The following is a 14,717-nucleotide window of genomic DNA, read 5'->3' on the forward strand; positions in this document are numbered from 1 at the left end:
CCCCCCCCCCCCCGCGCCCCAATGGCCCCAGCCCTGTCTTTTCTAAATAAGTTAGGTATCTCTCATATTTTCTAGAACACCACTTAGTGATGGTGGGACTGAAACAAAGTCCTTTCTTTCAATCCAGAAATCAAAACGAATACAGAATAGATCCCTGGCTTAGAACAACTGTGTGTTTCTCCCAAAGAGGAGTGAACACCAGAGATTTTTACTCACCTATTGCAAAGAAGGAATCACATGGTGAAAAATTTAAATAGAATATAAAAAGAATAACAAAGCAATGACAAGCACCATTTTTTACAGTGATCCAGGTATCTTTAAAGAATTATATACCAACCACAAATCCTTAGTGGAAAATGGCAAGGTATTAAAACACAAAGGATTATGAATTTAAATAAATTCAGGTTTTGAATTATTGGGTTCAAAGCACTCAAAATTCTTTCAACAAATTTGACTTAGGCTTTTACAAGTGTTTACCTTCCTGCTAAGAATGAAAATGCACCAGAAGTTTATTTTAGAATAGAATATTGGCTTTCCCAGAACTTTATGTATGACGGTTGTCCTTTAAGAAATATTACACCCAGCTTTGCTTAGCCTCTCTGAAACTGAAATTTTAGAGGATGATGCCCAATCTTTGAGTTGCACATTAATGCAAACACATCATAGACTAATAGAAAATTGTGATAATTTTCTGGATAATTCATACCATAAAACCACTGTTGTCTCAATTATTTGAGTATTTCAGCAAAATGCTTTTTGATCTAAATCATCATATAATTCAGGAAGGGCTTCCTGTAGCTTGTCCATGAGAGAAAGCCATTCATTTGCCATCACTACATAGCCAAACATTTCTGCTCACTCTTGATAAACACACATCAGCACCCACCAACACCAATAACAAACCCAGAATCCACTTTAAGCCTTTTCAAACTCACTCTCACCCACATACCTACACACCTGCCCTAACCCACACATAAAAACAAGCCTTGCTAGACATACAAAAAAGGGATGTAAGGCATGGGTGGGCTTCCCAAAACAGTAAGCATGCCTCTTGGATTGGAGAAGCATTTGAGAAAAGGTAAGTAGAGTGGAAAGAAAGTAAATTCCATGAACAAATCAAATTATCTGAATTATTAGCTAGATAATTCTCTATTTCAAAGTGAAAAAGAGATTTAAAGTGTCTTTCATCTATTAAGTGACGGAGATAGCTCAGAGCCAAATAATTGAGAGTGATTGTTTATGTGCTATTATATGGTTTAAAAAGAAATTTAAATAAGCCTGGAATTTTTTTTCCTAAATCAACTTTTTGCCCCCCCCCAAAGTGATCCCTTTATTATTATTTATTATTTATTTATCAATAATAAATCTTGATAATTGGGGGAGTCTCACATTCAAGTCTGATGTCCAAGAAAATCTGTGAATCCTTAATCATGCATTATTTTCATAGCATTCTGAAGCTAAAATTGAGAAAGAATTTCTGGCATCACCATCATCATCATCATCATCATCAAAAACAGAAGACTACAACTTTGAGGAAGAAGAAAGCTAACAGAAACCAGAAATGAACTCAGTTCAAGAATAATGGATACAACTCAGTGGTATCAGTTTAATTGTAGCAGTTTGTTTAATTCAAATCCAACCTGTGAACTCAGTATTGAGAGTGTGTTTTACCACACATCTTTAACATCTTTAAATCAATAAATCATTCTTAAAAGATCTATCCAAGCATAACCTTGGCTCTTATTGGTAGAAAAAAAAACAACAATAAAAAAAACCCCATATTTTGAGATGGAAAAATAATCATTATGAAGTATCATAGAGAGCTTTCGACTGTTTCTCTGGAAGTATATCTTGATAAAAGCAATCATTCTCATAATACAAAACAGAAAGAAGATTAATTTACTGTGGGATAGGAAGTCCTGCCAGTTCCTAAATGCCCAAAATAGTTTCTCTGAGATTTTTTACATTGTTTAGGCCTCAAGGAAAACCAAAGCCCCGCCTCCAGGTTTGGTAGCAAACAGACTCTGCTTGTTAGGTGCTAAGCTTCCATCACTCCTCTGGTAATAAGCTTCATGCACGTTTGCTAGGAAGCTGGGCAGCTTGTCAGCCGGTACTATTGATACTGTGCAGCCTCCCCATCCTGCTCCAGTAAGTCGTGACCCTTGAGCTCCAAACTTCCTAAAACAATGAGAACAAAAAATTAGAACTATAAATAAAAATAAGAGTGATTTGCTTGGTGTTTATAGAACATTTAGCCTACTCAAGTTCTGAGAAGAAAATATGTGGGGGGTTTGAGGGTGTTGTCAAACATTCTAGGACATTAAGAAATTTATACTGTTTCAGAAAGTGATTTGGAATTTTTTAAATTGTATCTAAAACTAGTTCCTGGTTTTAGCTGCGAGTAGTAAAAGTCAGAAAGTACTACTGTTTCATGAGGACTGACAATAACCCACTGTAGTCTTGATTCCATAAATAGCCCCTTGAAGATTTGTGTAGCAAGCCTACAGGTAAATCAGGAAGAAGTAAAAAGAAAACAGGCAATGGTAAAAAGAAATTCAGGCAAACCTGAGTCAGGTCACTCCAAATGAGGGTAAATCAAAATTTAAAGTGAATAGTCTTAGACAAATGGGGATTTCCTCCAGTGACTACTTTAGCTGCATTCTTAAGTCTTGGCTATATTACGTAAAAGAATCAGTCTCCTAGAACAGATAGCTTAGATTCATGCTGAATAAATTTATCAACAAAGAACTTGTTAAACTCTAGGTTCGTTTAATGGAAAATTATACAAACCTTTCCACAAAGAGGATGGTAGCCCTTACAGGTCCCTACCATCTTTCCTTGTGTCTTCTGGAGCTGGTCTGACAACTGGACTCAGAATTTTCCATCAGATGAGATGTGTCTGATTGGGATGGAAGTGACTATATAAACTACCACACAGCAAGAGGTAATTTTAGTTACCATCAAGCAGGCACAGTTTCAAACCTAAGATGTGAACCAAAGTGAAAGCCCCTATACAAAGTGCAAGGATCACTCATCTTGAAAAGATGCAATCTACCATGACAACTCATCCAAATAAAATTTACTCCAAATTAGTAGCAGATTAAAAACTTCATAATTAATTTAGCACAGTTTTATCTCATTTTTCCATCTAAATATCCTGCTTTATTTCCTGCAAAATATCACTAGAATATCACCCCTAATCTGGGACATCAGAATTACTGCACACTAGTAATTCATTTTCCCCTTAATAATTTTCTCAACTGATTTATTTTCATCATCTGTTTCAAATGAAAATAGATGCTTAAGGAGGAAAAACATGCTTATAAACAAATAAAGATTACTGATTTCCTCCTGTTCCTCAAACATTCAGCTTGTGGCCCAGTAGCTGAACTGAGCCCAAACTCCCATCATCCAGGTTGAAAAGTTTCTCTGACCCTGGGATTCTGAAACTATTCTGACTTCCTAGGCTGCCAAGTGGCCCATTTTCAGTTTGTTGGTTTAAAAAATGGTTGTCATATGCAGTCACATCAAACTATCTCTCACTGTGGAAGATGCTGGGGAAAACTGAGATGTTGCTGAAGCATCTCTGGAAGACCCTAAAATCTGGGCATGAAACCCAACCATGGGATGGTCTCAAAAAGAAAAATGCACCCTCTTACTTGATTTTCTAAAACCCAAGCTATGCCATTTTGCTGGACTTAAGTCACCAAGTTTTTAAAGGTTTTCAATGGACTTGTACGCATATTATATTATTCTTTCCCATTTAAACAGTTTTTGGAAGCTGTGGTTTCAAAATTGAACCTAAAGCAAAATGAGAGTGTTGTTTCTAATCTGGCTGTAAAAACCATAGGAACTGTGCCAGAGGGCCTGTTTTCCTGAGACTCCTGCCAGTTTTGAGAGTAGAAGCTGGAAGTCTTTCTAGGTAAATATATTCACTTCTGAGTCTCCAGAATTGCCCTGTCACCACGCTGCCTGCTGCAGATAAAAATGGACTAGATTGCATCAAACACATGCTCTGAAACCAGCAGGGCTCGAATTTCCCAAGTAGAGAATGATAAGTGCTATTATAAATAGCCTTCTGCCCTTGAGTTAGTGACACTTAGTTCACAAATCAGGGCTGCCCAAGCAGCTGGCCAGCAGCCTGCCCAACTACACACACTCACAAAGGCACAAAGATCCTGTCTGCAGTAATCCCACTGGTGCTTAATATGCCCTTTGGTGTAAGCCACAGAAGAGAAAGAGAAGTCCAAAAGGTAGGAGACCAATATAAGCCTTAAATTAAGAAAGGAAAGGAGGCAAGCCAATAGTGCTTAGTAAACTTCTCATGTTTGCATTTTTTTTTCTGGGAGAATAGTAAGATATTAAAAATATATTGCCTGAGCTATTATTGTACATCAGAGAGCTAATACAAGAGTTGCGAAAAACAAAAACCCTAAAATCTCCCATCTACCACGTCAATGATCGTGCAGACTGCATCGGAAATAATGTGAAAGGATTTGTCAAAGCAACAAAAGCAGCCTCTGCCTTATAAAGCATGATCTACAAAACAAAGGCTAGGACAAATGAGAGAGAGAGATTATAAGAAATGTTCCCTTTGATCCTTTTTTATCACTGAAAACTAACTGTCCAGACACCCAATATAGTCTAAAATTCCCTACTTTTAAATGAAATGATTTGACCATAAAGCACTTACTAAGTTTTGCAAGGCAGAGGGCAATGGAGAGGGCAGGGAGTAGATCCCCAGAGACCCCACTGCACTTCAGACTAGAAAGAGCAAAAGTAAGGAATTATGCCTTGTATTTCTATTCAATTTCATTAATTTCAAAATAAGTAAATATTTATATATTAGACAAATAGATATTAAATTAATTATTTCAGGAAATTTTTAATTTAGGTTATATCCATCTCTCTAAATCCAGTCCAGCACGATTCCAGGCATTTGGTTGGTTCTAATAAATGGCTGCTGGACTATTATATTTGTTTTAAAATATGAAAATATATAAAATTTTTGCAATGATAGATATGTTAATTACACTGATTTAATCATCACACATTGTATACATGCATTGAAATATAACTCTGTACCTCATAAATATGTACAATTAATAGGTGTCAATTAAAAATAAATTAATAAAAAAATAAAAATCTGAATGATTGAACAGGCAAAAAATATGTTATATATAAATATAAGCAGTTGGTAGTGTATTCTTTACCTGGGAAGACTTCTAGCTTCTGCTCTCTGGAAACTGGCAAGAATCTCAGGAAAGCAGACCTTCTAGCATAATTTTTATGACTTTTACAGTCAGGTTAGAAACAACACTTTGAGATTGCTTTAGATTCAAGAAACTACAGCCCTCAAATACTGTTCAAATAAGAAAGTTTACAAAAACATGCCTAAGAGTCTATTTTAGAAATGTAAGCCAGTAAAGGCCATTGCATAACAGTTGGTTTGGATGCAGCAAATGGCATATTTGTCAGTAAGTGGAAGACAGAGGCCCAAAGAGAAGTTAGCCCCTACGGGCAGCTGAAATGGCTCTCTCCCTTTTTTTTTTTTGGCAGGGTTTGCAGATTAGCACTTAAGGTCTTGGGGAAAAGAGCTCCTCGTACAGCAATGGCTTTGTACTTCATTCTTTCCTATTCTGACCTGGTCAGGAGAATAAGTGCAAAACGCTGAGCAGCCTAGCCATGGAATAAAATTGTGGAAAGACCTCTGAGGAAGACAAAGCAAATCAACCTTTGTAACCTTTATTGGTCCATTAAGATTTGTCATTCATCTTCCTTAACAGCTTAGGCAATAATGCAGCAATGAATCCTAATTTCAACAAGTGTCAGAACGGAAATAAAAGGCATTAAGTATTTTGTCTTAAGTAAAACCAGGGAATTGATGACGAATGAGTTGTTTTACATGTAATTGACTTCAAAACTGTTTTGTGTTCCTCAGTAAATTCTACTCTAAAATTTAGTGATTCCTTTACATTTACATTTCGTTCATTTAAAAGAGATATTTTATAATTGGGCAAACATCAACTTTTTCTTTCATTATTATACTTTGTTTCACATAATTGAAGTTTTAACATTAATTTAATAAAAGAAATAAACAGCCTAACTGCATAAGTGTTGTTTCTTTCTGCCTCCCTGGTCCTTTCTTGGGATTCTAATGGATTCTAAACTGATTTATTCTTGAAAGCAGTAAAAGGGTCAACTGAGAAAACAGCAAGCATTGGGGACCTCTTCTTCTACTCTTTTGTCCCTCCCCTGACTCCTTTCCTTTTGGGACATAAAGTTGTCCTATATTTTGTCCTATGGGCTAATTCCCTAGAGACGCCTTTGAGTACATTCTAGCTCAGATCACACTAAGATTTTTGCCTGAGTCTTGGATATTCTAGGCATTCAAGTCCTTCACTCACTGATTCATTAGTTGTCTTTTCATGCAAATAGTTTCCAAGAAGGCCTTCAGAAACACTACGGAATTTTAAAGTGCCTCAGATAGACCAGAGAGGATGATCTAAGGATTATCTTTGGCAGTGCTCCTCCTTGAACCCATTTCAGCTTCCCTCCTCTCTCTTCAGGTCTCCCAAAGACAACCAACCTGCCCAGGCTGAGCAGTCTTAGTCACACCTTCCCCACTGATATTACAGTTGTTAAAGGCAGCAGGGAAGTGAGGAGGTGGTGGTGGTTCTAAAACAAAGCAACACTCCACCAGAGGTTGAGTTTGTAGCATACAGGGCCCACATCAGGGCCCTTACCAGCACATACAGCAGTTCCTCTGCCTGGCCCAGTGAGACAGTTGCAAGGCTTCAGAAGGAATTAGGGCTTAAGAGTGTCTCCACTGTTCATTTGTCTGAACCTTTCCCCGTGCCTACTACTTGCTCCTCTCCTAACATTTGTCTTCCCCCCGCAGTTTTTAACCATCCTTTATCTTACTGCCACTATCTTCTGCATTCTTCTGAACCCCTCCTTCTTCCCTCATCACTTCTCAGACATTCACACAAAAGAAAGTGCCACAGCTTTTGAAAATGGAGATTAAACTGCAATTTCACATGGTATACAAATGCCCATGAGGAAAGTACATGTTGACTGAAGGAAATAATGACATCATGACTGCATCTACTTATTTCTCCCGGACTATCCTCCTCTGAGGTTGCTCTGCCACTTAGGACCTTGTAGTATCTAGCAACCAATTGGAATATTTGGAGAATATTATCTGCTGGTCACAATGACAGCAAAGACAAAATTAAATATATAAGAAGCTTAAGGACTAGACAACTATTCTGGCCAATACTTTCGACATGCCAGAAAATGATCTTTCAACATGGGAAACTCAGACCCTATACGATTCTGGGACAAATAGAAAATAATTTTGATACTTACCAATTGACTTTCCAAACAAAAACAATCATGAAAAAGGGATGGAGCTCCTTACACCGGAAACCATTGAATTTTTCTCAGAAAATTAAATGCAGCAGATGAAAATGTTCTACTTAGAAACACTTTAGCTGCCACTAAGAAAGGAGTTTCCCAAAACAAAATTTAAAAATAAATAAAGGTGCTCTTCCAAACCCATTTAAGACATAGCCACAAAAATCTTTCACTAGAAACATTTTTTTAAAGAAAATATACAGATCCATAGACTGCTAGAACAGAAAAAGATACTGGACGTCATAAAGCAAGGCAGTCCAAAGTCACAGAGCTCAGAATGAAAAAGAGGTAGAGCTAGACTCAACCTTCCTAACTTCCAGCCCAATTTTCATCCTACTCTACTCGCTGTCTCCCTCCTCAACCTGGCTTTGTTCAATGTTCAAATGCTGGAAACTATGGCAACCAAAGCCTCCATCCATCATAAAGCTTCAAAGCTAGGTGATGAAAATAGGTTTTAAAAAAAAAAAAAAAAAAAGGCCCACACTTGAGTGTGATCACATCTCAGTATAACCCAAGGAGAGAGAGGTAGGTATGGCAAAAACATTGGATTGGGGGCCAGGCTTTGCCACTAACTCATCATGTGAACTCATTCAAATTACTTAACCTCTTAGTGTCTTCTTCTAATGCCTCTTCCTGCTCTAATGTCTTATATAGTACTGTAAGATAATTCTGACCAGAACTGTGAAATGTGGCTTCCAAAAAAGTGGCTTTCAGAGAAACAAGGAAAGTTTCTCAGGGAAAAACCCAGGAGTCATCTTGATTCCTCTCTTTAACCTACACAACAATAGTCAGGAATCTTCTTCCTTCAAGGCATCTCTGGCATTGAATCACTAGGCACTTCCACTGCCCCCTTTCTCTTCTCAAAGCCAGAGCTCTTCTAACAGTCTGGTGGGTTAGCTCAGTTGGTTAGAGTGCAGCCCGTAACACCAAGGTCACGGGTTCAGATCCCAGTACCGGCCCAACAGCCTACAGGGCCCATGTGGTACGACTCTGTACTACGTCTCTCACTTCCTCACCTACTCCTTTCTCCTTCCTTCAGTGCCCTCCACCATACTGGTCTTCTTGCTGTGCCTTACACATGACAACCATGTATACGCATTTCAGGTCCCATGCACTTGCTGATTTCATTTCTTCACTTCCTTCAGATCTCTGCTCAAATATTACTCCCTCAGAGAGGCCTTCTTCGACCACTCCATAAACAAGAGTACCCACCCAACCCTGGTAGTCTCTATCCCTTCTAATTTTTTTTTTTCACAGCACTTATCATTACCATCCAAATTACTTTTAATTGTCATTTCTGTCTTTCCTCGTGAGAATGTAAACTCCATAAGAGCAAGTGCTGGTTGACCATCCCAGGAAGAGGAAGCTCATTAGAGAATTATAGGAGGTTGATAAATGTACCTCCACTGCTTTTCAGGTGGGATCCAAACCATCCCACTGCCTTCCAGACAAACACACTTCTTTCTGATTTCTGCACAAATCATTTCACTTCCTCTTATTTCCAGAAACGAACAATAATTGTACCTTCCATTTACTGGGCCCTTAATTCTTTCAAAAAAGAGAATTTATAATGAAAGAAGTTTGGGAAGGCTTTTTGGCAATTAGTGAGCAAACAGTGACGTCAGCAGGATGATTCTCATCAATGCTGTGTTCAAGTCTCCCAACAAGTGGGGTTACACATGCCCACATGCCATTTCACTGGAACTAACTTGGTTTAAACTTTTCAGGCTGGGAGTGTGGCAATGAGTGAGGCAAGCCACAGGCACCAAGTGGTTATTATCCTCTCACAGTGAAATAACACGTAGCCACTTGAGTTCTCTCAGTTCCCCTTGCAGTTCTCCCAAGGTCAGTGAGCTCCCTCCTGGGTAAGGGGCCACTCTACCCTACTATTCCCGTCCTTTCATAATTACAAAGAAGTTGTCTTCAGACTTTGTGAAGACAACTCTCTACACTTCTATTTCAACTGACCACTTTTAAACTGGGATTTCTTCAGTCCTTATTTCCCCAAATTGCCTAAACTAAACCCAGAAGGCAGAAAATGCTGGCTGTCTGAGTGATTCCTTCAGCATCCTCTCCTATCAAGCTTGAGGCTCTCTTTCAGTTTTCTCTCTTCTGAATAGAACTACTAAACTTAATTAGAAAACGATACAGGAGTTTCTGGCAGAGCAGCAGTATAACAATTAAAATATCATGAGAAAGTAGCAACAGGGCCCATGTCTGAGAAAAGTTACCTTCCTGAAAGGCCTAATCATCCAAATGTGGGAAAGTTTTTCTTAACGATGTTGTACAGAACTGACTCCAAGTCCAGAGCCTAATAAATCCATGGAGCCAGTTCTTGAATCTCATGTCCTACAGATATTTAGGAGGAACGAGTTCAGCTCTGTATCACGGGAGACCTTTCATATACAGCATGTGGGGGAAGGATCTCTTTTCATTGAGAAGATTATAAAAATATTGCATTTTTTTTTCATTAAACTGTATTCTTTGGTGGCATCCCTTGGTCCCCACCATGCTGTTCTCTCAGCCTCACCGACAGGTGTCCACCAGCTGGTCCAGCTCAGGGCAGCTGCACTCATACATGTCCCGGCAACTCATGTGACTCTGGTTCATTAACTCTCCCAGCAGCTGGATCATGTTATCAGGTGCTTCTTCACATATCTTCTTAAATTGGAGGACTCGAGCAGCCTCGCTATATACATGCTTTGCCCGCTGGTAGAGTTTGAAAATGAGCACTGAGAAAGAAAGGGCACGAGGAAAGATGTTAGAAATAGTGACTGGACAACCCAGCACAAAGAAAACTACAGTTCTGAGGACTCCGATTTCTCTCTTCATTATCAGTATCTTAGATTTTAAATAGGTCTCTCTTTCACTGAAAGTGTTCTTTATACAAATGCTTCTTGATTTACAATGGGATTACATCCTGATAAACCCATGGTAAATTCAAAATATCACAAGTAGAAAATGCATTTAATACATACACCTAACCTCCCAAACATCATAGCTTAAGCCTAGCCTACTTTAAACATGCTCAGAATACTCGCATAAGCCTGGAGTTGGGCAAAATCATCTAACACAAAGCCTATTCTATAATAAAGTATTGAATAACTCATGTAATTTATTGAATAATGTACTGAAAGTGAAAAACAGTGTTTGCATGGGTACTAAAAGTATGATTTTGAATATGTATAACTTTTGCACCATTGAAAATTCTAAAAACCTTAAGTCAACCTATCATAAGTTGGGGACCATCTGTAGTCAAAATTTGTCTATTTGCAAGTCAGTTTTACTTTTTTCTTCAGACTGAATAAAATCTTGTAAGCACATTTTCTTCACTACATTCAACACACCCAGACTTGTGCGTACACGTGTGCGCAAACTAATCCATGCATAGGAAGGAAGAGGTAACATGCATTGAACACTCCCCACATATCAGAAACTTTAGAAGCACTACCTCATGTAGTTCTCATCAAAGCAGTGGAGATGAGCAATACGATCCCTGTTTAACAGATAAGGGAACGAGGCTCAGCAGAGTGAGGTAGTGTGCCTAAGGTCACACGTCCAGAAAGTGGCAGAAGCAGAATAGATCAGCAATGTCTGGACCCAGAGTCACACTCTTTCCACTGTGCCTCACTAGAAAGAGCCACTGAATATGCTTATGCTGGGTGTTATGTTTGTAAAATGTATCCTAGAGAAACAGACAGGCACAATTATTTATATATGTATATAATATTTATTTATATTTATACATGTGTATCTATATATACTGCAGCATTATTTATCATAGCAGAAAATAAGAAACAACCCAAATGTCTAATAACAGGGGACTTTAAAAAAATTATGCTGCATCCATTTTAAAAAGTTATTGCTATTAAAACTCAGATTCTAAGACAATTTGCTACATGGGAAATTGTTCATTAATAAGTGAAAAAACCACATACAAAACTATATGTAAAACTGATATTAATTCTGCATACAAGGATATACATATTTATGTACATTTTGATTTTAAAAAACGGATAAGAACACACCAAAATGCTAACAGTAGTTATCTCTGGTCCATTATGGGTGATTTTATTTTCCTTTTGACACGTTTCTGCATTTTCCAGATTACCCGCAATGACTCCATGACTTCTGTTACAGAAACTTGTCCTACTGTAATGGCTGTGCCTATAATGCTTACGCATTTTCTTGAATAACAGCTGAGACTTCCTTATCATTTTCACCCATGCTAAATAGTGCCTGGCCTAGTGGAAAGAGCTAGGGCTGAGAATCAAAAAGTCTGTCACTTTGTATCAGCTCTGTAACAACTAACTGTACGTAAGCTACTACCTCTATAGGGCTCGATTTCCTCAGCTCTAAAATAAGGTTGATAATTACTTCTCAAGATCCTTCCAGCTCTAACATTTTATAATTCTATGAAGAACTTCCTTCAACATTCCCGTACACTGTTATACTTTGTAAAGAGGATGCTAACTGTGAAAGTTACCTTCTGTTTGCACCCCCACTTCTACTCTCTGCCCTTCTCCGCTCTCTATCTGCCCCCAGTGGCTGACCTGTATGGACCACACCAATGGGTTCTCTTGCCATCTGTATTAGAGAATGAAAGAAGATCAGAAGGGATGGGAGGGAAGAGAGTAAGGTCAGAGGATCTATTCCCTAGCTCCCAGCTGATGAGCCACGCAGAGCTGGCTCTGTCCCTCCACTGAAGGACGATGAACATCCTTCAAGGTAGCCTTTTCTACATGACTCTCTCCTTCTGGGTCTGCCTCCAAGTTCCTCTCCCCTAAACTATGATTATTTTTTTAGGAGTACTTTTACATTTCTATTTATGAACCAAAAAAATCCTATTAAAGTTTTAGTTACATCCCCCTCCCCCAGCATCATCCTCTAAAAGACGGATAAAAAGGCAATCAAGGCTAGAGGAAGTGAATAGCCACTTGTTATGAACTGCATATTTGTGTCTGCCCAAAATTCATATGCTGAAACCCAAACCTGCAATGGGATGGTATGAGGAGGTGGAGCCTTTGGGAGGTACTTAGGTTTAGATGAGGTCATAAGAGTGGAGCCCCCATGATAGGATTAGTGTCCTTATAGAGGAGAAAGAGATTAGAGTTCACTCTGTCTACACAATGAGAAGACAGCTGTCTACAAACCAGGAAGAAGGCCTTCATCAAACATTGATCTTGGACTTCCCAGCCTCCAGAACTGTGGGAAATAAATTTCTGTTGTTGAAGCTATGGTATTTTAAGCCCAAACTGACTAGGACACCATTCTTAGGATTTGTGTAAAAAGCTTAGTAATTATAAGAGTGGAGCTAAAATTCCTGTATATTAACAATGAAGAACTAAAAGTTTTCTTTCAAAGGTTCACAGATGAGTCTTATGAGCTATATTAAACTTATATTTAACTGCTTGCATCAATGAAATGATACAAATTCATGTGTTTTCCTATTCTCTTTCAGAGGGCCTATGTTCAGTCATCAAATCTAATCAGACCTTCTTTCCCAATGCATCTTGTAACCATCCCTCCTTCCTATTCTCACTGTCACTACCTGAATTTATACTTTTATTCTCTTTCCCACCTGGACTATTTTGCAGTGATCTAATTTATATCCCTTCCCTGGTTGCTCCTCCTTGCAGCCTACCTTTTGGTCTACACTGCTAGATTCAGCTCCTAAAGCACAGCCTTACTCATGTTACTCCCCAAACCTTTACTCTTCCCCCGTTGTTTACCATAATCCAAATGCCTGAACTCACTCTGCTCAGTCCCAAAGGAGGAGCTCTTCTCTTTAGCCAAACTGGCCTGTCGATATACTCATTAGTACCACATGAAAATAGCCTCTTGTCCTCTCTCTCACTGTCAAAATTTTAACTCTTCCTGAAAGTTCAGTTGAAATTTTATATCATCCACGAATCCATGATGGTCTCAGCTAGAAACTATTTCTTGACTCTACTGTACCGCACTTACAGCCCATGGCACTCATTTGGGGCTTATCATACACTTTCCATAGTAATTGTTTCTCATGCCTCTGCAAAGAGTATGCAAACTGCTGAAGACAGCCACCAGGCCTTCTAGTTCCCTGCGTTCCCCCAGTACAACCTCTCATCCTATGGCACCTCCAGTAGTGCCTTACGTGACAGGAGTTCAATGGGTATTTTCAATCGATGACAAAATGATTAGGATCTTAACCCCAGTTCAAAATCAAGATACCTCCATCTGGGCATGGTTGTTTTTTAAAAAATAAGGTTCCAGTATTTATAGCTTTATGGAGGTTGAGGAAAGAAGAGAGCAAGATTCCCTTTGCTATTAAATCTGCAACTGCTGACAGCAGTGTGGATGAAAAATAAGAAAAAAAAGAGAGTTACAAATTAAATCTAGGTGGGAATAAAAACACAACAACATGCTTTGTTCTGTCAGTAGCCAGGTCATGTGAAACAGCCCACACTGCAATGTGAATTTCTTATTTCCATCAGTCAGTTCAATTGAAATGGGACTATGATTTATTTTATGGTCTGGGTGTCAAAATATCCCCAGGAAACCCAATACTGGCATATATGAGACTGTACAAAAACACACTGTCTGGATAAACAGCACAGGAGGATGTAACAATAACTCCGAGAAATCTCTGAACAGGAAAGAAAAAAGAAGGGCAACTGATTGGCGTACACGTACCTGAGACGATGCCAACCATTTCATATGTGTTAATATAATCCAGGTTGCAGAATATACATTTGAAAGGAAAGAAACTAACTTTGGTAACTGTAGCTAAAGACTGTTCTTTTTTAAAACTTGAGGTTGAAACAAAATGTTTAAAATACCAGCTTTTGGATTCCATATGTTTCAGGTTTACTTCTGAACTTTTTCACCTCCCATAATGATAGACGGAGTTACAAAATCAGAGCATGGGAAGGCAGGAGAAGGGGGTATTATTTCAGTTTTACTGTAATGTCCCATGGATGAAGAAATCACCTACTTTCCAAGTCTACTGCCATTTATGGCTGTAGCACAAAGGCACAATAAAGCAACATCCACTGATCATAAAGCAGTACTTTTTAGCTGACAAATCACTGTACTACACTCCTAGGTGCAAAGCCTTTTTTTAAAAACTTTAAATAATGAAAAAATTACAACATACAGGACAGTAGAGAAAATACTGTTGTAAACTCCATAAGCCCATCACCTACACTGAATAACTTTTAACATTTGCCATATTTGTTTCAATTTTTTGTTGAAGTGATCTTTTTTTTTTTTTTTTTTTTTTTTTTTTTTTTTTTTTTTTTTTTTTTTTTTTTTTAAAA

At 38.3% G+C, this 14,717-nt stretch overlaps 2 protein-coding genes across 5 annotated transcripts in view; one reads left to right on the forward strand and one right to left on the reverse strand.

Moving 5' to 3' along the window:
- FAM227B (family with sequence similarity 227, member B) overlaps nt 1-1,549 on the forward strand; it is a 266,420-nt gene extending 264,871 nt beyond the window's left edge. The window contains exon 15 of the mRNA XM_008570440.1: nt 1,448-1,549. Within this exon, the coding sequence (XP_008568662.1) occupies nt 1,448-1,549 (102 nt within the window). The remainder of the gene's footprint in view (nt 1-1,447) is intronic.
- Nucleotides 1,550-1,586: 37 nt separating this feature from the next.
- Nucleotides 1,587-14,717, reverse strand: part of GALK2 (galactokinase 2) — a 151,548-nt gene continuing 138,417 nt past the window's right edge. For 2 of the 4 annotated variants that reach the window (XM_008570433.1, XM_008570434.1), the window contains exons 9-10: nt 9,950-10,151; nt 1,600-2,178 (exon numbers count right to left, since the gene is read on the reverse strand). In XM_008570433.1, the coding sequence (XP_008568655.1) occupies nt 1,971-2,178; nt 9,950-10,151 (410 nt within the window). In that variant the 3' untranslated portion in view covers nt 1,600-1,970. Of the gene's footprint in view, nt 2,179-9,949; nt 10,152-14,717 lie in introns of all 4 variants that reach the window. The other 2 variants (XM_008570432.1, XM_008570435.1) reach the window with 2 other exon arrangements.

Source organism: Galeopterus variegatus, unplaced genomic scaffold, assembly GCF_000696425.1.
Source record: "Galeopterus variegatus unplaced genomic scaffold, G_variegatus-3.0.2 Scaffold602, whole genome shotgun sequence".
Classification (NCBI taxonomy): Eukaryota; Metazoa; Chordata; class Mammalia; order Dermoptera; family Cynocephalidae; genus Galeopterus; species Galeopterus variegatus.